The sequence below is a fragment of the Aptenodytes forsteri genome, unplaced genomic scaffold, assembly GCF_000699145.1.
Source record: "Aptenodytes forsteri isolate BGI_AS27 unplaced genomic scaffold, ASM69914v1 Scaffold2, whole genome shotgun sequence".
Taxonomy (NCBI): domain Eukaryota; kingdom Metazoa; phylum Chordata; class Aves; order Sphenisciformes; family Spheniscidae; genus Aptenodytes; species Aptenodytes forsteri.
In genome coordinates, this window is record NW_008795695.1 from 12,120,605 (window position 1) to 12,148,541 (window position 27,937).

At 45.2% G+C, this 27,937-nt stretch overlaps 1 protein-coding gene across 1 annotated transcript in view; it reads left to right on the top strand.

The window, feature by feature from the left end:
• Window positions 1–27,937, top strand: part of UMODL1 (uromodulin like 1) — a 55,843-nt gene that overhangs the window by 12,084 nt on the left and 15,822 nt on the right. Inside the window, exons 3-13 of the mRNA XM_009282999.1 lie at window positions 3,279–3,440; window positions 3,844–3,950; window positions 6,034–6,226; window positions 7,192–7,332; window positions 8,136–8,255; window positions 9,969–10,223; window positions 11,626–11,738; window positions 13,859–14,078; window positions 17,669–17,806; window positions 18,358–19,092; window positions 22,196–22,308. Coding sequence (XP_009281274.1) covers window positions 3,279–3,440; window positions 3,844–3,950; window positions 6,034–6,226; window positions 7,192–7,332; window positions 8,136–8,255; window positions 9,969–10,223; window positions 11,626–11,738; window positions 13,859–14,078; window positions 17,669–17,806; window positions 18,358–19,092; window positions 22,196–22,308 — 2,297 coding nt within the window. The remainder of the gene's footprint in view (window positions 1–3,278; window positions 3,441–3,843; window positions 3,951–6,033; window positions 6,227–7,191; window positions 7,333–8,135; window positions 8,256–9,968; window positions 10,224–11,625; window positions 11,739–13,858; window positions 14,079–17,668; window positions 17,807–18,357; window positions 19,093–22,195; window positions 22,309–27,937) is intronic.

Genomic DNA, 27,937 nt, shown 5'->3' on the forward strand with positions numbered 1-27,937 from the left:
TTTAAAGCTCTTTCAATGAGCCCTGCTAAGTCCTGTGCAAAGATCCTTTTCCCCCTTTGAGACAGGTGTACCCCGTCTGTCGCCAGCAGGCCCTGGGGGAAGCAGGGGTACCCAGAGTCTCATCTGAGCTGTGGGCTCTCCAGGGGCCCCTGCCAGCTCTCCACCCACTGCCAGTGCGAGTGCCGACGGGGCAGAGGATGGCCATGTTGCGGTGCTGCCGGTGGGATGAACCCGTTGGAGGTGGCAGTGGTTAAATTTCATTGTTTATTCTGAGCATGCAGACTGATTTTGTGCTTCGAAGGCCATGTTCCTCCATTGTCCAACAGCTGCATCCTTGCCAAATTTCAGCCCATGGCTCCTGAATATGTTCTAGTGAATGATATGTCTTTTCAGGGAAAGGTATTAAATATTTGTCAGATGCTGAACCAGCACATGCCCTCCATCCCGAGTAACCTCCGGACAGGCAATTGGGATGGAAAGCATCCATCTGAGCAGATGGTCTAGCAATGCTCAAAGAACCCCTAAAACAGGGTCATGTGATGAAAAATGTCAGTCTGCCTTTGTAACAGGCTTTGCCAGGAGCTCTTTCTATAATATCATAGATTTGTCTCAACCTTCTGATGCCTGAGACAAATGTAGGGTTTCGGTCCCTGGTTCTGCTGCACCCTCTGGGTGAAACCCGGCCCCTCCAGGTGGAAGGAGAGAGAGGGACGGGGTTACGGCTGAGCTAATGGTGTCCCTCAGCATCTGTCTTCTTGGAGATCCCCCCATCCTGTGGTTGCAGCATGCCCATCAGCTCTCATGCGGACAGGCTGGTAACTGAGCTTTCGTTGCTAAGCACTGGGTGCTGCGTTTCTGCTTCTGCACGTTTATGCAAATAATGGAGGAGAAAAGCCTATACTTTATCTGACTGACAGAGGAGTTGGCTGGCTTGCTCCCCAGTGCTGACAGTGTTGCTTGGTAGGTGACTATCCCGAAGATGATTGAAGTGGAGAGCGTAAATCGAATTTTCAAAGTGCATCTGTACAGTTAGGCAGAAATGTGATGTGAATCCATCTGTTTCCGCTGATGTGAGAATGATGACCTTTTGATTTTAGATAAATGGCTAGTGTGGCACTCGGCCAGGATTCAGGAGTGTTTTCTGAGATTGCATGTGGCTCATTAAATCTTTTACACCGCAGTTAAACATGCCAAAAAAAGACCCAAGTGAAAAAAGCTGCTTTGAACCTCAAACCTGCTTGAACTGCACGTGAATCTCAGAGCTGGAGGGACTTAGATGCTTGTGTCAAGCTTACCAAGATCCACCTGGTTTGAATAGTAAGGAGCACTGGATGTGCTAACGCAGGGAAATCCCTTTGTGCTCATGTCTGTGCAAGCTCCCAGTGCGAGAGGCTGCTTAGCCTCTCTGCATGGGAGGCTGGGACGGAGCAATCGCGTGAGACTGGGAATGTGTGTGGGACTCATCTAAGGGCAACTGAGGTTGTATCACACATTATTGTGGCTTTAGACTAGAAATCGGGAAGAGGCTTTCTAGCAGTAAGACCCGTTTCAGGGAATGGCCCATAGTGCCAGCCCCAGAGCCAGAAGCAGAGGTTCCTGATCCATGCTGGGAAGCAGAGTAATACTACTGGGGCTTGCTGGACCCAGAAGTAACTTGAGTAAGATGGTACAGGGTTGATTTTTTTTCCCTTGTCCTCCCACTGCAAACCTAGGCCTGTGACTCAAAATGAACTTTGGAGGCAGAGTTGGTCCTGGGGAAGACTAAGGAGGACAAACGCCCTTGGTTTGCAGGCATGAAGGGGCACACACTAGGCTGCATTGGGTAGCAGGACAAATCCTGCTCCCTGTAGGGCAGTCAGCCGTTCATTGGGGTTGGGCGTGGGGGTAGAGTTTCCTAATTTGCTGCCCAGAGCTCTTGAGGGTCTAACACCAACTCCACTTGAAAGATGCTCACAGCCCTGTTAAAGCTTGTGCTCATTGACTGTGTGCACACAAAGTATACACACAGTGTATCAAATATACAATATAAAAGAGTGGGGGAAAGTGCTGTCCCATGTATTCTGCATGCAAATGTTTGAAATTACACCTGCAGGTAACCTGCATGCTGCCGAGAGGTCTCAACTCAGTGCACTGTTCTCCAGCTTGTGGGTTTTGGCAGGTTTTTCAGCGGAGGTGTGGACCCGCATCATTAAGCTATGCTTACTTTTCTTCATTACCTTTCAGAGACCCTTGACAAGCATACTTTGGGCCCCCAAAAAGACACAGACCATAGTCGTAAAACCACTGGTCTTAATAGGCTATTTCTTTATGCAAATATGACTGCATGTCCAGTGGATGACTTTAATTGCCCAGTAAAGGATCAAGACTTTGTAGGACCAAAAACCTGTAGGCACGAAATGAATAGAAAAGAGAAATCTTTCGGGTCGATTGGAAAGACTAGAGCTGAGCATTACTTGGAGCTATGTTTGAGAGTGTGGGTGAAAGCAATGTTTGTAGAGCTTAGAAATATTTTCTCTTTTCCTCCAGAGAAGAGTATGTGCTGGCACTGAGCCAGGACCACGGTCTGTCCTTGCCTTGGGATGCAGTAACCTTCTGCCTTAGCCACCCTCTCTGCAGGGCTGTCTGGCATGGGCTACTGACCTCCTAGGATGGCTGGCTGGCTGATACGGAGCGGGCCAGGCTGCAGACCACGGGCTCCGTTCTGATCTCCTGCCCCTCTCTGTAACCCACTGAACTGTGCCCGAGAACAGCATTTTGTCTCTGTTCTCACGTAACATCTTCAACTACTATAACTAAAGGTTAACTTTGTCGCAACAAAAAGTTAAATGAAAACTCACAATTAATAGCTTAGACATTACCTGTTTCCTTTGATCATTATATATTATTTGGATTAGTCATTGCTGACATCAGGCACATTTTCTGTTTTGCAGTGCTTCAATGTCTCCACATTCAGAAACTAACTATCTAACTATCTATCTATCTATCTATCTATCTATCTATCCATCCATCCATCCATCCATTAATCCATAATTATTAATGGAAAATTATAAATTCAGAATTTCTGTAACAGAAATGTCATGAACGAGAGAAAAATCTGAGAACATTTACACTCTTGAAATGAAATAATGGTATTTTAGGCTGCTATTTTCTCCCCATGAAAACCTCAGAACAGACGCACTTCTGAAATGAGGAGGAGGTGTTTGCTGTAAATCGAATAGCACAATTTTATGGAAACAATTTTCTGTATTTTTGTTCTCAGAAATGTTTTTGTTACTTAGCACTCAATAGATCCAGTGTATTTGCCTCAAGACCTGGTATTTGTCCAATGGAGAATATGGAAACATCTGATTATCCTTGCATGTTCGATACTGAATGTCCAGGGCTTAAAAAATGCTGCAACTCATCCAAAGGAACAGGCTGTGTGGATCCAATGCCAGAGGGTATGTTACTGATAAACTCAGGACTGCTTCTAATAGAAATACGCTTAATTTTTCCTTCTAAGGGTGGGAGTGGGCAGGAAAACTGTTACCATAGCTCTTCATAAAACAAATACAGGAATCTGCCTTGGATCAATTCCAGGATATTCATTTTCAGTACTTGCACCCGTGAGTGCTGAACCCTGGGTGCTGCGGGTCCAGTGGACCTTGCTCAGGCTTTTCTCCTTCGCTGGTGCCGCTGCCTGCAGCATATGGTGAACAAGGCCGTAGCTGATGGCTGTACATGGGCTCTTCATATTTGCCAAGTTAAAGCTTGCTTCAGTTTCTCAGAGCCTGCCTATAGCTCTGTTGCTTTCTATAGCATCAGACCTGGGATGACTTGGCTCTTTTGTTTTGTATGCTTCAGGAAGAACATTCTGGTACAACGCGACAGTGCTTGTGAAAATGGATTTTAATGAATTAATCAGAGTGGATTCCCACCTTCTGAATCATTCACGCCTTTTGCACTCCATGGTACGTACAGACACGAACGCTCCTGTGTGCTGCTCGTTGTGTCCACGTTTCTGTTACTCAGTAACCACCACTTGCTCCAGCCCGGGAGGGATCTCGTAGTCCTCTGTGCTGGGCATAACCCTGCCAGCCAGTCGCTCCCCCTTTGTTCCACCAGATGATAATTTTTTGGGCCCTAATTTATCCCTAATTGGTGAATGTCAGCCTCATCCTCAAGGAGCTCAAGTAACATTGATTTATCAGCTTCTTTGGTAAATTTTTCAGGTCTCTTCCGAGGGCAGTTTAAAGACATTCTGAAATACAGGTTTTTTTCTTGCTTAAGAATTGCTTGCTCCAGCTCTGGTGCAGTTCAATTTTGGGTCTATGACCAACAGGGTCCGGATTTCAAGACCTGCAAAGCGTGATGTTTTCTGATAAGGAGTTTTGAGTTAAACCTTTCAAGAGACAAACCTGATCTATGGCACTGGGAACTACATGGCAGGTGGACTCAGCAGCGCCAGAAGTTTCACTGTGAACCCCCAGACGCAGGGGACTGTGCCTGGGTCAAGGGCGTTTCGTTGTCATTCTTGCCACAGAAGCAGCGCTGGGGCAGACAGCAGGGCGTTGCTTTTGCTGTAGGACCGAGGCTCTGCCTCGTGCATGGATTAGCAGCGGCATTGGCAATCACGCGTGCACGGCCACGCGACAGCAGCACGGCGTGCCCCTCCCTATCCCCGACACGGCAGATGGGAAGAGTCCAAGGCAAGCAAGAAAAACACAGCCCTAGCAGATGGGAAGACACGGCAGATGGAAGAGTCCAAGGCAAGCAAGAAAAACACAGCCCTAGCAGATGGGAAGAGTCCAAGGCAAGCAAGAAAAATACAGCCCTAGCAGAGGCGTGAGGCACGCTTCCCGAAAGGAGGGTCCGCAGGAAGAACCAGGCTGCAAACTAAAGCCACACTCAGACAGGGGGGCTCGCTCTGTCCTTTAAGTGGTATTTAGGAAACGGATTGAGGAACTAGGACAAAGACCCTCCAGACCATAAACCCGAAGCATTTCCCTAGTACATATCACCATGCCATGGAGAAAACCAGGCTTGGATATGGCCTTTGAAAGGTACCCAAGAGGGCAGTTCCCTATTTCCCTCCATTTTTATTTCTGCTCCTCCCCAGTTTCCAGCTGGGAGTGGGCTAGTAGCAAAGGAAACCCTTCTTCCATCATCAACTAGCACTGACAGGCAGAAGAATAGAAGGTAGCAGTAGCATGGGGATGTTGCATGAATTTACTTCTTCCTCCTACCTGAATTCACCCTTCTCATATCCTAAAAAAGTGAGAAACCCTGGTCCTGTCGCCTGCAGTATAGTAAGGAGTAGAGGGCAATGATCTACCAAGACTTTCATATCTTGGTCTAAAGCAAGCTATGGCAAAGTCAAACACTCAAAAAAAAGGAAATATAAACTGAAGGTTTGCAATGAGCTACTACTCTGAGGAATGTCTTCCAGGCCCTGTCTGCTCCACTGACTCCTAATGCTCAGCCCACCACCATGTCCCTTCTCTGATCCCTGACTCGCAGTTGTGATGACTTGGTCAGTCCTGGGGTCTCTCTGTGGCTCTTAGTCCCAGCCTTCTTGCTCAGTCTATTGCTTTTCTTCTTTTTCTTTCTATTCCTTTTTTCAGCAGTCTTTTTAGTTGCTTAAAGTAAGAACTATTGGACAGCTTTATTACAGATGAATTGTAATAGCATGTCTAAAGTATATTCTGTCTATTGAGATTTTGATGCTTAAGCATTACAAGCCAAAGAGACTTTTTCCTTTTCTTCCTGAGTTGCATCCTCCTGCCTAAGCATTTGAGATCCGACATGAAGCTCCACACGTCCCTTAGCTTGGCATTTCTGTCCTGTAACTCTGTTGTGAAATGCGGTAATAAGAAGAGCTCACCTTGCATAAATACAGACCTAAATGTTGCCACTTTGCTACGGTGGTTTCTGAATTGGTGCTTTCTACACTCAGATTATGATGATAATCATTGCATAGGTTATGCCTCATTGGCATACAGTTGTGCTGATAAAGAAATGAGATACCAAAGTGTTTGTTCCCCTGTTTTCCAGATTACTGGTGCGTTACAGCCCTTGAATGCCTCTGTGCACCATATCCAGAGTAACCGTGCAGATGTATACGCTGGGACAGTGGCCTCCCAGGTTCTCATTGGACTGCATCAGCCAGCTCCGCTAGCGGAGGTTTCTTCTTCCTTGAAGGACATCGTGAAGCGTGTGTATGAAGTGATTGACACAGAAGTGCAAGGTTAATTATTATAATCCTGTCACGGGGGGAAGCTTTTTCAGGGGGCTTCATCCATCTTCACGTGGGATTTCATCTGTATGACTATCAATTTGCTTTCAAAAATAGCGTAGTGAATCTTGTAAACTTTGCAAATATGGCCCTAACCTACCCATTATAGGATGGAGAGGATTGTAGTTAGTTAATAATTATTTTGGAGTGAATAGTTTGGAGGGGAATACTCCTGCTTCTTCAATTAACTTTATTTTCTCCTAATAGCATAGCATAGACCATCTTCATATGAAAAAGCAAAGGTGTTCAAAATTTGTAGCACAATCATTAGTTATATTAGTCAGGCTCTTAAAAAAAGTGTTTAAAGTATTCTTGGGAAGCAGATACAGTCTGGTTTTATAGACATGTATTACTTCCAGTAGCTTGCATGAAACAAGGAGTATTTATAGTCTGTTAATTACTATAGCGTATTGCTACCTACTTTTTAAATGTTAGGTAAACACTTAAATATATTTGGTTTAAATTATTTTAATCTACTTATTCTGTGTAGTTATCTGAACATTTTCACTCCTGAAATGCATCCTTAAGCACCGTTGTCATCTCTTCTTATTCTGTGTTTACTTTTGAAAACTCAGTCCAACTTCCAGTGAAATCACTGGGTAGATCTCCTTCTCCCTGCCGCTGACATCTCTTAGGTTTGGATGACACCCTGCAACTGTAAGCAAGAGCTGCCACAAACTGTCCTCTTATTCCAATGAACTGGAGTAAAAAGTGAGAGGGTTGTAACTGAATGGGGGCTAGTTTTGGGGAAGGGCAGCATTCTGATTTCATTGCACTCATATACACCCAGAGTTGCTTCAGCAGAGTTACTGCAGATTTACACTGAATTTATCATATCCAGAGCCTGGTCTACACACATTGCAGATCAATCTTGATGCTGCTATCAATATCTATGCAAGGTGTGTTCTTCTTGTTAGATGTCAATGAATGCTCCTATGTTGAATTCAACGCTTGTCCCGAGAAAAACACCTGTGTAAATCTGGAGGGTTATTACAGCTGCAACCCTCAGCACGAACATGCAGATGTCAACCCTCACCAGCTGACCCCAAGAAAGGAAGGTAAGAAACGTAGGTCTCACCTTGGGAAATACTGAGAACACTTCTGCAGGACTTTGTGGTCTATCGCAGGAGCCACCTGCAAGGCAAAGATTTCTGGAGCACACAGTGCCTCTTCTCCTCCTGTTGGGAGCAGATGCCACATAAGCCAGCTGTTAGCTATTTCTGATTGAAATGCAGTGTATATATTTCACGGTAACTGGCGGTTTCTCCTATCTCACCCTCAGCTGTCCGTACTCACCTGCCAAACCCTCTGGCTTCAGACCCTGACTGCTTCTCAGAGCAAGTCGCTCAGTGTCAGTACACCTCCCCAGCCTCCTGGGAAATACGATTAGTGACGCTATTTGTACATGAACTCTCCTTCCCATTTTGACTGCGTGACTGCAGTTGGGGCTCAGTGGTTGTATAATCCCACCCTGGATTATACAGGGTCCTCTGCTGGAGGCAGACGGAGTTTGGCAATGGGTGAAAGAATACTTTGTGGTACCAGTTCAGCAAAACATAGAGGCATGTACTTACAGTCCACAGACATCAATGGGCCTGCTAATAGGCTTAAAGATAATGAGATAAATGAGTGCTTGCAGATTCAATGCTTTAGTTAGAAAACAATTTTACGATCCTTTAATCTCAAAAATTAAGATAATGTATTACTTTATGCTTTTGTGATATGATAATACATTTATTTTCATTTCTATTTATATTACTTCTATTGCTGCTTTTCAGCTGCGGAAAACATGAATGGTATTATTTTGGATTTACGTTGTTAGGAATGCTTTAACTCTTTGATAATACCATTTTTCCTCTAGGCATGACAGCATCTACTCCAAGTTCAGCATTGGATCTCATTAACGCTAGCAATAGCTCTCTGTCTATAAGTAATTCAAGTCTCTTGTCCATAACTAACCAAGCCACAGATGCTGGGTGCTGTAAGTAACCTTGGATTTGAATGAATATTGTCTTGCTTTTAATTCAGCCACTCTTTGATCTCTTTGTCCTGGGGCTGGTTGAATTACAGGAGGGTGTTCGCAGAAGCTGGTAATAGTTTTGGAGTGAATCTCCACCTATGGAAAGGGAAAGAGGCTCCCCCAACGGGGCATTTGAATCAGGGTCTGTAGTGCTGTGACCACTGGAGAAGCCCCACTGTTATTCCCATGGCTACTGAAGGCAACTGGCCTCCTGGAAGTGGAGTTGGCCGCGCTGGCTTCTTGAGCCACTTGTGCGTGGTGAACCATTCAAGTGCAGGTCCCATCATAGGGCTTGTGCTGGATAATCCTGCAGCACGAGAAGCATGCCAGTGAGGGCTGTGCGAGGCCAGCACCACTCACTCACCCTGGACCCAGCCCACTGCATATCCCAGGCTTGTCCTGGAACAAGGTACGGGAGGATCTGCTACCGACCACAGGAGCTCCTCCTGGCCACAGCCACCGGGATGCGGGCCTCTTGCATTCAAGTCTGTAAAGATGTTGGTGGGGTACGTGAGTCAGGGAGGTTGGCCAAAGCTACTCTACACTGGAGTTAGCCTTTGTGAATACTCTCCCTGCTATACATGATAGCTGTCTGAGTAAATTTGTCTTTATATGGGTGCCTTCAGCCCTTTCAGGTGAGAGTTATCACAATGCTTTTATAACAACATCCTGTTCTTCCTGTGGGAGGAAATAGCTTTAAGTAGTTCTTTGCCTAGTTCAGAGAGACAGGCTGGATATTCTTGATCTTCAGCCACAACTTCTGATCCAAGCTGAAGCTAGAGGAATTAAACTGAAGTCCCTGTAGAGCAGGGGCAGTATGGCTTTGGGGGTATTTGGCAGCCACCTGGCTCAGAGGCCTGGAAAAAATTGTGTCGTATTGAAACAATTTAAGAAAACAAACTTTTTTCTCAGGCTAACCATTCGCATGAAAGAATTGAAGTTGTGGCAGCAGCATGCCATGGTCTCTAGGTTAGTGTGGGGGATGATGTTCATCTCACCTAACCCCAGCTGTCTACAGGAGAGGTGTCTAGTCTGGGCTCTCTCTCTGGAGACAGACAGGCTCTGCTGGAGGGCAATTCATCCTACCCAATTTAGACACCTCGTCCTCCTTTGAGGAGAGGAATCATCTCTGAAGGCTCCTGTCTTTCCCCATTGACATGACAATGATTGTACCGGACTAGAGTGGCATAAATAGGTGAAATGCTACCCACCACTCTGCCACCAGCCTGTAAAAGCTGGTGTCTGTGGGATTTTTCTAGGCATAAATGAAGGCAGCCTTTGCCTGAAGAGGTGCATTGTGATGATTAAAGTGACAAAAGGCACAGCAGGTGTCAACATATGTAGAGTACACAGATTCACTACTCCAGACTTACTTCTGCTGCTTGAAGCTGTAGCTCATTGGCTGATTATTAGTGTTACTAGAGATTCAACACAAATAGGTATAGTAAAAGGAAATAAAAAGTGTAAGCACCTAATTAATCACCCTAATGGGATGGTTCATGGATGAGGGTACCCGGTACTGTGACAGGGGCAGAATCTGTCCTGATGTAATGTAAAAAGGAACTTCCCCTATTGATTGTCAAAGTGTTTGTCTATAATGGATTTAGAATAGCACAATGCTTTAAACATGAAATGTTGATTTTTCTGTGATGGCTCTTCCTGGGACTGCGATAGACTCCTCTGCGGTTAGAAACCACCGAATCTTCAGCGTTACCAGCAACGGTTTTGAAATGTCCTGGCATGTCACTTCTACTCTGAACCATACTTTCCAAGTCCAAGTGTTAAAGGGCAAAGAGATTATACAAAACTTGAAGACAGAGGAAATGAAAATGGACGTGTCTGGACTGGAAGCAGGTGTGATGTATTCAGTAGAGATCAGCTATGAAACCTGTGGAAAAACCAGCATCTCCCATCAAAATGTTAAAACAGGTAAATAGCCACTTTAAAATATATCTAATTCCCCCCCCTCCCCTTCTTTCTCCACTCACTTGCAGTTCAGCAATGATCCATTTAGTCCTCCCTGAACTCCATTTTCCACCTCCTTCAGCACTTTTTCTCTCCTCTACCCCAGCATTTATGCAATCCAGACTATCAGGCAGCAGAGCGCTGGCCTTAGTTGATAAAGCAGTGTTGGAGCTGACTCAGACTATTACAGATATTAGGCTAAGGTAGAATACTTTTTTTTTTGTGCTTGGCACTGCATTCTGCTGCCACCCATCTCCCATCAGGCCCCATTTTTCCTGGTTGACGGCTGTGGCCAGTGAGAAATCCAGTCAACTGGTTTGTCAAGGGCTTAGCTGAGCTAACAAGAGTGCCCAGAGGACGGCCAGATTCGGTTGAATATTTGTGAGTGACCAGGATTAAAGGGAATAACGAGATGTGTAAGAAAGCTTGCAGAATACCTGCATAATTTTGTTCAATAAGCTAGTGACACTAGCTCCCTGAGACCCTAGTGTGTTGATCAAACATAATTTTGCTTTTCCTTTATCCTTAAATTATTTCCTAAGCCTTCATGCAAATAAAGAAATAAATCTCTCCACATTTTCTTCAAAAAGCAGGCAGTGAACTATTTAATACTGGCCACAGTGAGAATGCTGCTCTTTACGTTTATCCATAAGAGCCTTCCCTTTGATCAGATGAGGGATGACTCCAGTTTGGGTCAGAAGGAAATTACTCCCTTTGTAGAGGGAAAATAGGAGGTCTAGTGGTTACGGAAACAGGGGGCTGGACTTCAGAGTATGAAGTTGGAGCCCTTGAGAAAAAGAAAAGTTTTCCAAAGATCAGTCCAAAGAGTAACAGCCTCAGGTTGTTTATACAGGTTAAAGTGGTTAATAGATTCCTTGGCTCTTGGTTTTGGCTCACGTGCTCTGTACGTTATCTGCCAGGGCTTACCAGACAGAAAAGTGGCATGCACTGTTTTTTTGTTATTATTTTCAGCCATACTATTCACTCTACCAAGATCAGGAAAAAAATAATAATTGTGACTGGTGGACGAGAGATGAGCTCACAGGCAATTCAACCCCGGATGTAACTCAAATGCAGGAGTTATGTAGGTTCAGGTCCACAAGGGTATGTGTATACCCAGTTCTCACGCAGTTGTAATTAGGCACCTAAATGTCTTTATGGACCTGATGTAAGTGCATCTCCTCAATGTATAGGAAGCTTGTAGCAGAATATTGGCTTTATTTTCTTGGTTTAATACCAAACTCTCTCAACATTCTCCCCCCCTTCTCCCTCCATCAGCTGAGATTTTGGTCTGAGTACATCAGTTTTGACTGAATCCTTTCCTCTTCTGCTTTGTCAGTGTGTGTTTTAATATTGTGTCCTACAGATGCCAAGATATTTGGTGTTACTATGAGGATTCTCAACTACAACTTCACTGATGATTTCCATAATGCCAGCAGCTCAGCGTATGAAGAATTTTCAAGACTGTTGCTTACAGAGGTGATGCTAAAATATCTGTGTGTAATTTTTTTTTTTCAATTTAGAATTTATTTAATGTAATAGAAGATTTTATGTCTGGCTGAAATATCCCTTGAAAATCATCATACTGTTTCCTGTGACCTTTCTTTATAATTAAAACAAAATTCAACTGACTAAACAGATCAAGACCTTGGCCTTATTAGCAATGGAGCCAATGAGAATTTTCCCCTACAGAAGAGTAAAGGAATTAAAAATGAAGGCGTGCAACAGGGACTCCTTTCCTTGGATCTTTAGTTTGGCAATAAACTCACACTGAATTGACTTGAGGCTTTTTAATGGATTATTGAAATGACATTGCTGGCATTCATTTCAGCACTGTCTTCTGATTCTGACTGCTCTCAAAGCTCTTTCTTCTTAAGGAAAAGTGACCAGGTCAGGCTTTCTTCTCCAGCCCCATTCACTGCACGCACACATGCAGCCACTGTCCATGCTCAGGTGTAATCAGCCATAAACAAAACTTGAGCCATGAAGTCTGTTACCAGCTCTCAGCTTCCCAAACAGGGGGGACGTTTCAGACGCAGCAATCTCTTACAGTTTTGCTGTAGAGAACAGGGCCCATACAGAGGAGCTGGAATCTCCATCCAAAATTAGACTTTCCCAAAACAAAGGGGGACTCATAAACATATGAATATAAATCCGAGGAAAAAAAAGACAATAATGGAGCTATACTTTCAAAGGCAGCGCAGAAGAGGTGTTTGCTCATGAGAAATGGAAGTTGAATCTCCTGACATGGTTTTATTTCCCATAGCTGCAAATTGTTTGCTTTTGTTGTGCAGGAGGATTTTTGTCAGTGAATCTTTGCTGAGACTAATGCAGATGTATTTGGCATCATGAGGTCGGGAAGGAAAAGTAGCGTTGCCCATCTGTGTTGCTTCTGCCTCCTTGGGTGTTTGGGAGCACAACATCCCCCTCTCACTTCCTCTCTCCTCTCTTTTTCTTGCCTCCCCACCCTGATCTGAACTTAGACCAGTTAAAGAGCTTGTTTGTAGGAATTTTTGGAGCAAACTCTGGCTGAACAGGAGCAAAGCCGTATAGATTTATGGTGCTGCATTGCGTGCTCAAAGCCATGTTTTGAGGTGTATGTAGGAACAAAAGGCTCAAGCATGGAGATGCCTTCTAGAGATGTAAGGCAAAACTGCCAACTCTGGCACTGCTCAAATATTGACAGCAGTATGCCAGCTTTAACGTTCAGAGCAACGCCATTTGTTCAACTGATGTGTCTACTTACCGGATTGGTAATCAACCATAACTGTGATATTGCTTTGAAGCTGGGCTGTCTCAAACACATTTTCTTGAAGTTATCCACAACCATTTTTCTTGTCTCTCATCCTGAGATTTCTTTGTCATTAGACTCGGCTGCAGGCTGGACTTGGACTGGTGAGTTTCAAATAAGCCCGGGGAGCTAAAGCTATGCCATACTGGTAAACGAAACTTCCTGAACCATTCTGACACTGACACCAATTGGCACAAACCAGCCTGCATCTGTGCAGCTGGGTCTTCCAAAGTACGGCGGTCACACTCAGATTGCCTGTGGGACTGGCCCCTGGCCGATGCTGTGTCAGACTCTGCCTGGGTACTGCCTGGGGGACTGCTAGCTGGTAGCAGCCAAAATCAAGCCAGAGTCTGCTCCAGCAACAGTGGAGATGACCAAGTTCCACTGCCTGGGAGCGCAGAGGTGAATACATAGGAGGCTTGGGAAGAAAAGCTTATGTGACATACAGAGCTAACATCAAGGGTCTGATGCACGCAGACTTACTGAGCCAATTCAGCTGTGATGCATGCAGACAGGGGCAGAAGGAATTCTGCTCCCTTGAGCCAGAATGAAATTTGTTTTGTAAGACCAGTCGTCAGATGGGTACCATTTTCAAGGGTACCTAGGTGAACCAAGGAGACTCACACTTCTCTGTGCCCCAGTAACCTCTGAAAAGTAAGATTTCTGAAACACTTTGAAACTTTCTTTTTACAACATTTTCTATGTTGTGCATGTATAAATCTTTAAAATGGTACCACCGTAGTTCAGTTTTAAAAGGAGCTATTCCTGCTGGGTTCCTAATTGTCGATGCTTCTCTCCCTTTGCTCAGCTTGAAAATTCATTTCCAGCCAACATTTCTGCTTTATACAAGTCTGGGAAGCTGAAAGTGCAGACCGAATCCCTGCAAGCCGGAAGCATCATTGTGAGGCTCAGAATCACTGTGCAGGACCCCGAGTTCCCAGTCGATGCCTCCACATTTGCCCCGGTGCTTTCTTACCTATACAATGGCTCTGCGCTTTTGGTGGATCAGCAAAACACTGCAGTAGAAGGTAATTTTTTTAAAATTTTTTCTTCCAAACAACAAAACAGCATTTGTAGTTTGATCATGCACAGTATCACCAGCATTCTTCATGAAAAATGCTTTCTAGAGAGACAAAGTATGTGGAGCTTACAGTGGTTTGTTGGAGGGAAAACCGTGACACAAGAACTCCTCCATGGGCTTTTATCCATAAGCCCAAAAGGGGTCGGAAGAAGGAGCGTTGGCTGTCCCCAGGTACCTGCAGGCACTGCTTCCCTCCACTGTGTTTAAGGAGGAGTGGAGCCCTTGATTTTCCTATTAATTTTCCTCTCTCCTCCTTGTGAGCAGTTGGAAGTTTGCCATATCTCTCTCGCACTGAATTGCGGATAGGATTACTGTGGAATATTTGTAGCCTTTAGCATACACATTCTCTCTAGACAGTTTTGTGCTTCAAGGCTGTGGGGCTGTATTTGGGCCAGGGCTTAAGAAAAGAAATCTAACATCTTCACTACAGAAATCCAGCCAGAGAAATTCCTAAATGTCCCCTCAGTGAATAGGACTAAAGGAACGTATGGAATTTATGTTAAACTAGGCCTTTGTTTGATCTTCAGTAATCACCATTTTTATCTTCAAAGGACTAAGGTCTGGCTTCAGGTTTCCCAGCTGGCAGAGCCAGCCAGAGTTCAGAGAGTTGCCAAAGCCAACAGAATGGGTTATTCTTCTTCCCCAGTGCACTGAACCCTTAAAAGCTTATTTACTGTGATCAGGGAAAACTCCCTTTGGAGTGGCAGAGCATATGGAGGTTAAGGGGAACAGGACAGGAAAACAACAGAAGAGACAAATTGCACTTGAAGCCTACAAATATCACAGTGGTAGCAGATACTGAATTGCAGGATGCTGATGTGTGCCAAAATACTTCACAAACATTATTGATCCTGGGACCGAAAGAGTGGGGAGGAAGAAGGCAATAGCTCTGGACCATTACTTTAATTTCAGAAAGCCAGGTGGCTTCCAGTAGCACCATTCTTAGCCAGGAGCACAGCCAACTCTTCCTTAGGGGCAGAGAAAAGGGGTCTATTTCTTAGCTCTGCCCAAACAAGCATTTGTTTGACATGAGTTTCCTAAAGTCAGATGTGGAAAATAAGGCAAAGGAGTGCAGCACATGAAGGAAAGATTTGTATAATGGGCTGTACTTCTTCCTGACCCCTGAGAGCCCTGGGACGTGCCCTTTGGCAGTAAGCCCGCACAGCTCCTCTTGCACCAGTGCAGCAATGCCACCTGGATCCTCTGTGGAGCCTGGCCACCAAAAGGCTACGTGCTTGGTTTAGTGACAGTGGCAGAGCAGGGAATTCAACTTTGAAACAGCAAGGATGAGAAGCCAGAAGGGATAGCACAAATGAAGGGAGTGGAGCAATTGCACCTCTCTTTGTAGACTCATAAATTATTAAGTTTACTGCCATGATCAACAGAGACACTAAAATGGCTGGCTGTTGTGTGAGGCATGGTAAGGAAAGAGAAAGGGACGCGTGCTGAGTCAGGTCCAAGATCCAGCTAGCACAATATCATGTCCTCAGTAGCAGCCAGGAGCCAATTCCTGGAGAAGTGTAAGAATACAGCAAGTGTAGATGATACCTCTCACTAAAACTCTCTTAGCCACCAGCCGTTTTCAGCTCCAGGACTCCCTGAATCCAAAGTGATTTCTTTGGGTTTCTCCTCCATGGGTTCCCCGTGAAGTCATGCAAACCTTTAGCATGTGCAACATCATCAAGCAAGGAATTTCACAGATTTTTACCCATTGCATGTACCTCTTACAGGTATAATGGGTAATCAGAGCGAACACAAAGGTGGTTTTTTAATAGTTCTTGGAGTAGGACTGTTGGTTGAGGTGTGTGTCTGGGGAAGGGACTTGCCAAACGTGAAAGGCCAGAGAGATGCCAAGAGTGCAGAAAAAGAGCACAGAGCACACCTTGCCTGAGATGTAATGGTTGTAGAGGAAAAAAGTGCAGCGTGTGTGTGCATGTATGTGCATGAGTGATGTACTAGTGCCAGTGAGCACTGAGAAGAGAACATAAGTGTTTTGACCTGATGCGTGACTGAATTTGGCCTTCAGAGGTAAAGGAATTTGCTTAAAAAGCCATGCTAAGTGATGAGAAAGGAAACCCTCAGAGACAATGGAGCCAGTGAATGTAAGTTATTTGGCAATTAGCACGGGAGCATCTCTCAGATGAAGCCATCAAGAGTCACGATTACCTCATAGCATAGTAAGGCATTAATGAGAGCACTTTCATTGCTGATGCTTTAGTCATTCCTGCATACTTCTGTATTCCCTCTAAGTGGCTTAGGCTATAACATAGTAGACAGATGCTGGCCATAGGCGCATGAAATTGTCTAATGGAAAAATAATGGATGCAACAATTATCTAATGAAGAAGAAAGGCAAAAGAGTTGAAATATTAGCTGGAAGGAAGTAAAAGCGGAAGGCTGTCTGCAAGCAGAAAGATGAATGCGTGTATGCGCATGCACACACCTGCTCTGCGCTTTCTGTTTCTAGAACGGGACTTTCCTTTGTTTCAGAGAAATAATCACAGTGATTAATCTCTGCATGTTTGCAGAACAAGCACTTATGATAATGCATTGTTCCAAATAATTTTTTAGGCTCTGACCAGAATTATTTGTCCCAAGGCACAGTTTTCAGTCTAGTTTTCTGCTCTCCCTCACTTACGGCCCTGAGGCAGCGAGGGTGCATGCACAAGGGAGTGCACACAGGGAGGGCTCACATGGGATTCACTGAGATTGTTCAAGTCCAAAGCATTAACTTGGCCTTCGCATGTTTGCTGGAACAGGGTGCAAATGGTAATATAAGACTCCAGATCTAAATCCTTCCAGAGTGAAGAGACTCGGCAATAAAATAGGTCTGTAACTCCATGAAAGAAACATCTCCAACTGATTCAGAGCAGCTGAAATTAGACATAAGGAACACCCTTAGAGCATATTCACGCATTGATGAACCAGGATCTCTTTTCTGAGACTACCAGAAAGAGGGTCACAGTTTTACAGTATTACCTCTGAGAAGAAATCTTTTCTAAAAAGAGTTTTTGCCCTTAGCACTTCCTCAGTTAAGAACTGAAGAATGCTTCTTGTGGGAGTTACTTGCATTTACCTCTTATTTGAAGCAGAAAATTATTTGGATTAAGTCTCTGTTTAATATTCTGTCTACTGGTAGCTAGTGGTAACAGATCTATTCATTACCTGATGTATCTGGAGGTACTGTACGCAGAACTTGGTATAATGTATGCTTTTGATATAGCTATAGTACAAACCTACAATATTTTTTTCACTTCAAATAAATGTTTACTTCTAAAAAAAAATTATTAAAAAAATCTTTACCGAGAGAAAATATTTTTCAAAGTACAAGGACAAAGGTTGATTTTTACATGAGAGAATCACAACACAGATACAGAGTTCTGCATCACTCAGAGCTTGGCTGTCAGGTAAACGATGAAAAAGGAAGACCACGTTCATAAATTCAAAAACTGAAGAAAGGACCACTTTATGATTATTTCTAGCTTAATGCAGCCAGAAGGGAGGCTGTCTGACCGACGTTCTGGTTTTCTTCTTACAGACTGGGATGAATGTGCTTCTCATGCCGAGAATGACTGCTCTGTGTTTGCAGAGTGTATCAATTTGATGGGCTCGTACCTGTGCAGATGCAAGACAGCCATGGATACCAATCCATCCCGACCTGGAAGAAACTGTGAGGGTGAGCAAAAGACTGGCATGTAGTTTCTCTTTGCCATGAAATGTTGGAATAAGTTGCATTTTTCTACCTCTGCTTTTATTGCAACTGTTCATATAGCACACAACATGTATATAGATGCACCTTTGCAGTCTCTGGCTGAAGGAGTATATATGATCTGTCTCTGAAAATGAAGGTGCACCTTATATGTGCCTTCAGATTAAATCTCTCTGAGATCCTTCTTGATTAGCCTAATGACTGACTGCTGAGAAACATAACACATACTTTTTCCTCCTTTGGTACGTCTGAGGCTAATTTCCTCACACTAATGATCCATGTCCTCCCAACCAGAAGAGGAGACCCAGGAATCAGATCTGCTTCTTTGTGTAGGCACAAACCAGATTCAACACCATAAAAATCACATATGCTACAATGTGTTAATGAAATATCCAAGACCTGTTTCTGTAACACTATTACGTGTGGCTGAGTGGTCTCAGCCCCATTTTCAGCTCAGACCTTGGTGCCTCCTCATCCAGTTTGAGGTCCCATTTCAATGCGCATTTGCTATGTTGTAGGTGAGATTTTGGACCCTCTCACAGAAACAACGGCTCCTGAAGTAACAAACAGCACAGAGTTTGTTCCCGAAGAAGGAAACCCTGCAGCCCCCGCTTCCCCTGCCACCACCAAGATGGTGGGAGCTGTGGGCTCTGAGATGAGCACCCCCGTATACCTCCCTGCTGCACTGCCCCCGGGTGACAAGCCAGTGCCCCACGGTCATTCTCCCACCAGTGCTGCTCCAGCCCCTCGGAGAAAAGGCCTGGCACCACAGATGGGCTTCGGCAGGGACAACAGCCCCACGGCCACGGGCGTCGCAGCCAGCAAGGAACTGCCCGTGACCACAGGGCGGCGGGCGGCCGTAAGTCCATCACAGCGAAGCTCTGTGGCAGAGGCTTCCCCCGGTGCATCACAGCGAGCGGCTGCTCTCACAAATGCGCCCATGGGCACAGCTGGGCAAGAGCAGCTCATTTTGCCGTTGCTGCTGTTTCCAAATCAAACAGCCTTTGCTACCACTAGAAGTCACACAGCTTTTGATGTGCCTCAAGCCAGCTCTCAAGGTGGTCCTGGTACAGCTCTGCCGGCCAGAGGGGATGCTGGCGTTCCCACCCTCAATGCCACTCTCAGAGCACATGTAGAAACGGAAAGAGAGAACAGCTCTTGGTCCGAGAAATACGCTGCAGCCCTGGGGTCACCAGCTCTGCCAGGCGCCTCTCCAGCTCCCAGCCCGATGCCAGGCCCAGCCATGGACCGCAGTGAGTAATTTGGCTGCATGAGAAACACAGCCTCACTCAGAGTCTGGAAAGATGCACAGTTGGAATCTGGTCTGGGATGAAGGCATCTGAAACTAGTTTGTCTATGTCAAAATTATTTTCTTGCAGGAACTGGCACTTTATTCTAAATCAGCATGTCAAAATAATTTCTCTTTCTGGTAATTTGGCAGTTAGTTTTATCGATGTTACATTTCTTCATCTCAAAGCAGATGAAGCAAATCATACGGTGCACTGAGCGTGGCTCATCGAAATGTATGCTGCTTGTCCTTTTGCCACACATCTTGGTTTCTCCTGCATGCTCTGGCACCAGGGTACTGCAGCAGCAGCCGCCTGTAGAGTTACCTTAGAGACCCAGGAAGGCAAACGATCTGCCTTCCTATTCCTCTCAGCAGAGTATGGATTAGGCAGAGCCCCGCAAATCCCCTGTGGGGCAGGAGCTGCATGGAAACCTGTAAGCCTCTTTTTCAAGAGCTGTAATTGAGAGTAACTGGGCTGGCGGGGAGGGCTTCATCTGTTTGGGTTTGGGCAGATGTATTGCAGCTAATTAGGGGATTTTTCTGTTGATTGCAGCTGAATCATATTTCAAGGTTAGAGTCAGATTTGGTCTTTACAGTTTTGTTTGGCGTAGGAATGCTGCTGTCTCTGCCTATCACTAAATGTATTTTTTCTTTAGTGTGTTAGTAAGTGATAACTATTTCGGTTTTGTTTCTGCTTGTCTTTATTCTGCCTCTCATGCCCTCCACATCTCTCCGATCCCAAACCGCACTCCTCTCTGCTCTTTTCTCTTCCCTTCCCCTATGATCTCCTGTTCCTGGGGGTCTCCACTCATCCAGCCCCACTTCTGGTTCTCCCTCATTCCTTTCTCCCTGGAAAACCTCTTTTTCAGCCGTGTAAGGCCAGCTCTGCTGCTTCTCCAGCCTCTTTTGTACCACCACTCCTGATCACCAGTGCCACAGTGTCCGCTTCTCCTGTCCTGCTAAGCTCTGGGCAGCCATGCCGATGCCCCTGTTCAGCTTTTGTCTTCTCTCTTCTTCATGTTGTACCTTTCGCTCTGCCTGGCATTGGTGAGACCTGGGAACAGAGCTGGGCAAATAACTGATTTGGGACCTCAGCGGAGGAAAGAAATAATTTTGGACCAAACAACATGTTGACCTGAATTGAAAAGCTCCATTTACTGCTTTGCCTTGTGTTCCCCCTGCCCCCTTTCAATGTAGGGAAGAGTAAAAAAAATGTGCTTTTTTTTAAAAAATGAAAACAAAACATTTTCATTTTTTTAAAAATATAGAAATAGCTAATTTTAACTGACAAAAACCCCAAAGGTCGTTTTCTTCCAGCTGGAAAACAAATTGAAGAATTCTACACAAAGAAGTTCAGTTTATAAAAACTTGTTTTCTTTTCCTGATGAATCAAATATTCAGGCAAGTGCTTTTGCTGGGAAAGAAACTTGTGAAGGAATTATGCCTGGGGAACAAGAGGAAGCACCACTGTAGTGGTATCTCACTAGCCCGGGGCAGGAAATTCAGGGGGCAAAAATCCATGTTTGGTGAAGTTTAATATATAGCTCCTCCTTGTGGCAACATCTCTGACCTGAAGGGTCAACCTCAGCCAACTCTTCGTAGTCTGTCATGTCTTTTAAATACTGACTTTTTTTTTTTGTTCGAAAATTGTTCAGAACATTTTCCCCTCTCACCATCAGATAACTGAATGTGGTTTATCTCCTAAATACCTATGTTCACATGACAGGACAAGCCATAGCAAAAAGCAAGCCCAAATCCTTTGATCTGACCAGTGGCGGTGAGGGTTCCTTTGGGATCAGAAGTATGCTGGGATAAAGGAAGCCCGCTTCGGTGGCTTGCTTTAAGCAGGCATGACTTTCTCCTCTCCCCTGCAAAGCTTTACTTGATGACTATTTCTTTTCTTCTAGTACCTGTCCCAGCTCAAAGGATTATTGTCCCCAGTGTGACTACAACCAACTTTGATGTAGCATGGTCCACAGAGTTTATGCAGAGCCCTGCTTTTCAATTCCTGCTGCTTCAGAAAAAGTAGCTAATATGGGAGACTAAAACTCAGTACAGGACTCTGACAGTCTCAGAGCTGGAACCTGGTGCCTTATATACTGTTGAAATCAGGACAGGTGTGTGTAGGGAGGAAAGCAAGCTGGTACACCAGAAAGTAAAGACTGGTAACTTGATTCAGAAACAGTTTTAAACTGAATCCTCAGCCAGATGATAGAGTTCTTGAGGTCTTTGGTGAAGACTATCCTATATTCATATGAAACATTGAAACGTTAGATCTTGGTATGCTAGGAGTGATGATCTGTTAGCAGCTGGAAGGCAGTGTGAAGACAATTGGCTGGCAATGGCCACGGTGTTGGGTGATGGCAGTCAGCTTGCCTGGCTAGCCTCTAAAAGGATGCTCAGGGTATGGACCATGTCTTGAGAAGCCCTTTCTCTCCTGCTTGTGATCACCTTCAGTGTCTGTAGTAACAATGCCAAAACCAGTGATAGTGAGAAATGACCTAAAACATTTGAGACTGCCTTAATGTGATTCGGCAGATACAGCTCCAGGGAGGAGGCATACACCCTGTTGGGATTCATCTCATCTTACAATAGCTGCCTAAAATGTCTAATCTCAGGCAGCGGTCTAGCCTTCCTCTGATGTTGGAGGGAGGACCTTGGTGCTGGTATGATTTGCCCTCTGGAGGGACTGGTGTCGCCCTGTTGTGTGTAGGGGGAGCTGGGACAGACAGCTGAGTCTAGGAGAGCAATTCAGGTGCCTGAACATAGCCATAGAGCAACATTTCAGATGCCCCAGAGCATCCAAGACAGAGCTGGCAGATATAAGACCTACAGGAGGCCTGTGCCCTTCTTGAGAGGCATCCAGGGGCCAGAGAGGGCAGACTAAGGTGCTGGATGCCTATATTTAGGCATTTGGGGGTTTGGCTACATTTCAGAGGACTGGCCTTCTGCTGTTATGAGTTGATGCATACCCCGTGTGGCCAGGCATGCCAGTGACTGTCACACACTTGTCCATGGACTGTAGTCCATGGAACATATATTTAAATTGTCTTTTTCTTACTTCGCAGCTGTCCAGAAACTTAGAGGCACAGTACGGATAACAAATGTGAAATACTCTCCGGGCTTTAGCAATACAAGAAGTGAAGAATACCAAACCTTTGCACAGCTCTTTGTTGATGAAGTAAGTGGCTAAGAAGGACGTGACCTGCTACCGGTCTCAATGAAACCACGTGTATCATCTTTTTCCCATGAAGGCTGTATGCCACATGTGCGTCCCTTGACACACCTGTAAGGTTTGAGTCCCCCTGACTGCCTGAGACTGCAGGATGAGCGTGCAGCCATGTTTTAGAGCGAGATCAGGATTTGGGGATTCTCTGGCGCCTCCATTTCCTCTGCTTCTCACACCCGATTAATTTCCTTCAGGGATGTGGTGAAAAGTTAATGGATATTTGCAAGGCGCTCTGATATCCTTGCCCTGCACAGCGGTATATTAATGAACTGTATGATTGTTATTACCCTTTGTCATAGTACCTTAAGGCTGACATTTCTTATGATCGTCCTTGGTTTTGTAGCCCTGTATCTGGAAAGGGAGTGGTTTCTTGGTAAGTCACCTCTGCCCTCACTTCTAATTACAGCACAGGATATCAAAGCACACTGCGAGATCAGCTTCACCTTTAATGCTCTCTCAATTCTCAGGCATTGCCTTTGACAGTATTACTCTCCTAATTTCTTAGTGTATTTATCAGAAGTTTGTTCCTGCTGGTGTTTACTCAAACACACCTGTGCTTGGAAAACCACTGGTTATGCTGGGCTGCTTTATTGCCTTCCCTATCTCCCCTTAACTGCCTGTGTTTTTAGAGGCCTCGATAACTGTGATGATAAATCCATCTCTGACAATCATATGAATTTTCAAATCCTGCAGAAGCCTCCCCAAACTCTCACTGTGTACAGCGTTACAACCTGTCACTGAAGTACAGCTGTCCGCAGCAGCTGCACTGACAACGGCGTGTGTTCAGGCAGAGGTCAGGCCAGTGTGGAGTTAGAGACGGCCGCAAGGAGGGAAAAGCGTGATCCGTTTAGCTGTGCATGATGTTTTCCTGGATATCAAATAAGTTTCCCACTGGTGGTTCCCAGTTTGCACCTTTCTGGATGTGTTAGCGGAGCACAGCTTTCTCGGAGTTGTTTCGGCCCCAAGCTGTCACATCAGAAAAACAGTCACAAGATGAGAGTGACGTGATTAGCAAAGTGAAAAGGGAACAATTTTCCACTGACCTCACTCTCATTCAGCATCGCTCTCTGCCCGAGGCTATTTTGGAATAGCATAGTATTAAAATGGACCACAATGAATATATTTTCTTCATGGACTATTCAGTCATATACCTTAATCCAGAAAATCATCGATACAAATATATTTGAAAAATTTGTAAAATGATTACATAAAGGAACTAAAGTAAGTTTTTGTGTCAGTTTCACACAGTTCTCAAAGTTTCAGGCAGAAAGTGATCACTTGTGATTATAAGGAACTAACTCCCTTTTCTAGAGCACACACTTTGTGGATCAGCCGTCGAGGTGCGTTAGCATTGATTCCAGCTACTTCTGAGCCACTGTATGTAGGCTATAGTATCATAGCTACTGTACATGGCAAAATATGTTGCAAGTGTTTTATTACAAATGTTGTGTTTCTAGATGCCAAAGAAAAGGAAGTTTAGGAAAACAAAAGATCTGCATATTTTCTTTTCAGCTTATAAGGGCCAGAAATTGATCCTTTAAAGTACGTGAGGAAAGTTTAATGGGCTTTAAAAGCACTATCAGGTTCCAGTTAAATAAACTTTGCCAGAGATTTTTTTTTTAAACCTCTTTGGAGTCACCATCTACGATTCAGAGGATTTATAAATCCTAATGTGTATAATGTTCTTTAGCGTAGAGCTGCCCCAGCACTTAAGTGCCATGCGGTTAAATTGGCAGCACAGCAAATGGAAATACCATCCTTTAAATAATGTGTAGATAAGAATGAGGTAAAAACTTGATGTGACAACTTGCACTGTCATCGTCCAAGCTAATTTCACCATCCTCCTTGCAATGCAACTGAAAAACAACATAGCTAAGGGCGAGAGAGTATTTTAGTCTTCTTGGGCTTTGCTCAGCCTGTCTTTTGCAACAGCCAAGAATATCATGGCTTGTCCTTAAGAAAATGAATCAGGAAAACAAAAGGTTTGAATTGAAAATACATTCACTGAGGTTTATTAAATTCCTGAGTGGAAAAGGTTGTTTTGAATTCGGGTGTCTTAAACTTAACTGATTGACAAAAGTGTGAGACTAATAAATGATATTGCCTTATCAAGGTGACCCCCTCATTTGGAAGTGACATAGCCTTTGTTTGATGTAGCTTAATGCACTTAAAATGATTGCAGTTAAAGCTACCTGAATGTGGAATGAGTGTTGATACAGGGATTAAGGCAGTTTCATTATTCCAGTGTAATTTCACCCCTTTTGTTAATCTGAGTTTATCCGCAATTTGGGACATCCTTAAAGCTGCTGGTGATGGTGGCTGGGCAGATGTGTGCTCTAGCACCTTCTCTCTGAAGGTGCAGCCAAAGCACGGACAGTGGGGAGGGTTTTTTTTCTCTTTGAGTGAAAAAACAGTATTCATGCAGTGTTCTGTTCAAATTAACGTACCTTTTACTTTCTTATTTCCAGTTTCCAGACTGCCAGTACGTTACCTGCTCTGCTGGCCACGCAGGCTCCTGTGCAGGCACCCACAGTAGCTCCAACGAGCTGCTGACATCTTGTCTGGAACCTATGGATGGGTGGTCCCAGAAAACCCACCAAACATGCCACAGCCACCCACGGGGTGAGCCTGGCTGCCTGAGCCTGCCACTTTCCTTTTGCTCAAAAACCCTATTGGCCTCTCCCATCCTGTTAAATCGGTTTTAGTGCGGCTTCCATCTGGCCCTGAACTTGGACTTTACCTGCCTCCTGTTTTTCTTGCCTGAAGAAGGGACATTCCCTTCCCTCGATGCTGGTGTTAATTTTGCTCATGTTCTCTCCCTTCCTTGTGGCTCTTCTTCTGGCATACCAATTTCTCCTGGTCTGGCATCTCTAGTGTTTCCTTTGTGTGCTACAGGAATTGTAGATACAATGATGGATCCCAAAATAATTTATTTGTCTAGTGAGAAAACCTCATACTCAAGGGTATTATATATTGAATATTTCCTTCTAAAAAGTTTACCCTTTCTTTTCTTTTTTTTTCTAGCCCCACTTCATCAACCATTATTTTGATAACCTAGGGTGTGGTACCTGTCGTGAAATCATGTAGCTTTCTGGATAAAGGGTTTTGTAGTGTCACCTAGTGGCTAAATACATATACAGGGACTGTCCCCCTGACACTTTTCAAGCTCCGAGTCCTACTTTGTGAGGAAAAATATGAATAAGGACAGAAACAAAACAAACAAACAAACAAAAAACCAGACCAAAAAAATTCCCAAGGCTTAGGTAAAAAGAAGCACCGATAAAATAAAATCTTCAGGAGACAGACAAGAAGGGAATACTGGTTAAATCAGGGATGGGCTAAGAGGATGTCACAGGTATGTGTATTTAATGTCCAGAAGTTCAGACAAAAACTATGAAAGATGAAAACTTAGGGCTGACCTCCAACTTTTCAGTACATGCTTGTGAAACAGCAGAAAGAGAGAGAAGGGGCCCAAGAGTCCCCCAGCTTGGTGAAACGGGAGATTTTGGGGCTGACAAGGACAGCCTTCGATCTGCCCAGGCTTTCATAGGGAAGTTATCTCTTTCCATCCTCCCGGCTCTGCCTGCGTGCCCCGTGGGGCACTGCAAGGTTTGCTGTGTGGGACCTCCAGGCATGTGGGAGCCCTTTCCAGGTGCATGCAGGGGGTTTGCTCTGTGCAATGTTACCTTGCCACCAAGTGCATGCAACACACATCAGCTCTGGCGACTCAGAAAAGGGCTGCAGCATGCCTGAAAAATCTGGGGCTGTCTGCAGGGCTGGAAAATACATAGTGGGCAAGTAAGTATGGGCTTGATAACACACAGCAGGCAGGTAAGTCAGGCTTGGCACGTAGGTGCGCGAGAGCTGTGGTCACCTGGGAGAATCCAGCACAAAATGCATGAGCTCTGTGCATGGGTGCAAGAGAAATGAGGCTGCTTCTCCCATCGGCTCCCACCGCTGACCCTTGCGTTGCCTCTTCCCTGATCTCTCCCTGGTAGGAGTCACCACCTGCACCCCTGAGCATTACACCACTGCCATAAGCTCTGCCTTAAACTCATGGCTGAAATCCAGCCCTGCTGGTCCAGATATTTCCTGCAGGAGATGTGTAGAGGAAGAAGGGGTTGGAAGTGACAGCAACATAGCCCCTCCTGCCCCCTTAATTCTCTGGAAAGTTGAGCTAGGGAAGGAAGTGAGCGATGTACCCTAAAGAGAGGGCCTAAAGCAGAGCAAGGTGCTGGGAAAGAGGTGCGACTCTCCTGCGCAGGGCAGCAACGTGCCAGCTCTCACCTGGGCCAAGTGCTGCTCGTCTGGCCCTTACAGTGCAGTTGCTCTGCTGCTCTGTGCCTTCCTCTCTGCTGGCATCTCCTGGGAGCCTGACAGCTATGGGAGGGCAAAGGCAAAGAGCAAGTATGCTGAGAAATCACAAAAATTTAGGTGTTTCTGTGGCTGTTTCCATCTCTCTGTGTCCTGCATTGAAGCTAGCGGCTGCTATGTAGAAGGAAGCTGTGTGTATCCCAGGCTCAGGAGAGTTGACAGGGATGGCATGGGATTTGTCCTTCGTGTGCTTTTGGGAGCTGCTATCTTACCGTGGTCAGTCTCCTGTTGCACTTTTGCTGGCAGTTTCTAAGTGCAATTTTAATACCAATAGCTCAGAACAGCCTGTACTACATACCTGATGCAGGCTTGAAAGTTACGTCCCACACTTTCTGTTGCTGCACTTTTTGTTTGTGTGGAAGAATTTAAAAAGACTTCCCAGACACACATGAAAGTTGCTAAGAAACACAGAGGATCTGTGAGCATCTCCTGGAGAAAGCGAGAGAAGAAAATATACAATTGTAATGGGAAAATTCAGGATGCTGATGGATGGTACCACACAGCCTGTGCTTACCCTGGCATCTAGTCTTCAGGTATGAGCTCTGCCTGCATTGTGGTTAGATGTTGGGGCAAGACCTGGCATGCAAACCTCTGTGAGTGTGCCCTGTTTTCCCTTGGGACATGCAGGTAGGCAGAGTGTCCAGCACAGCCTTATTGGGCCCCTTGTCTGGGCGACAGGAGGAAAAGGACTGAGGGGAGCACTTGTGGATGTATATCAATTTCTCTTTGTGGTGAGTTTCTCAGAAATAGGTCTCTATTTCTGTGTATAATGTTTTCTCAACTTGTGCTTTAAAGCTGAATTAATATTAGCCTTGTGTCTTGTCTGGGGTTGGTCCTGTGAGATGATGCCATCTGACCTGTGTCTGCTCCTCCTGTGGCTGGTGCTGTGCCTGGAGATGAAAGGGAACGGTGCAGGAAATGCAAAAGCTGTTGCACGTGCCCCCGGGGCTCCTGTGTGTGCCCGGGTGCCCGAGCCCGTGGACTACCCTCCTGTGGGAGGAGAAGATTTTCCCGGGGCAGCTGCCCTCCAGAGGTACCACCCAGCCTTGGAGGGTGGAAAGGGAAGAGGTCAAACATGCAGCTCCAGTCTGTTTATCTCTTTGAGAGGGGCTGGTGTTTCCATCTGAGCTGGATGGCGGAGAGGCTGAGCAGCCCAGCTGATGCAAAGCTTCACACAGCGTTGTGTTTTCCCGTTCCACAGAAAGCA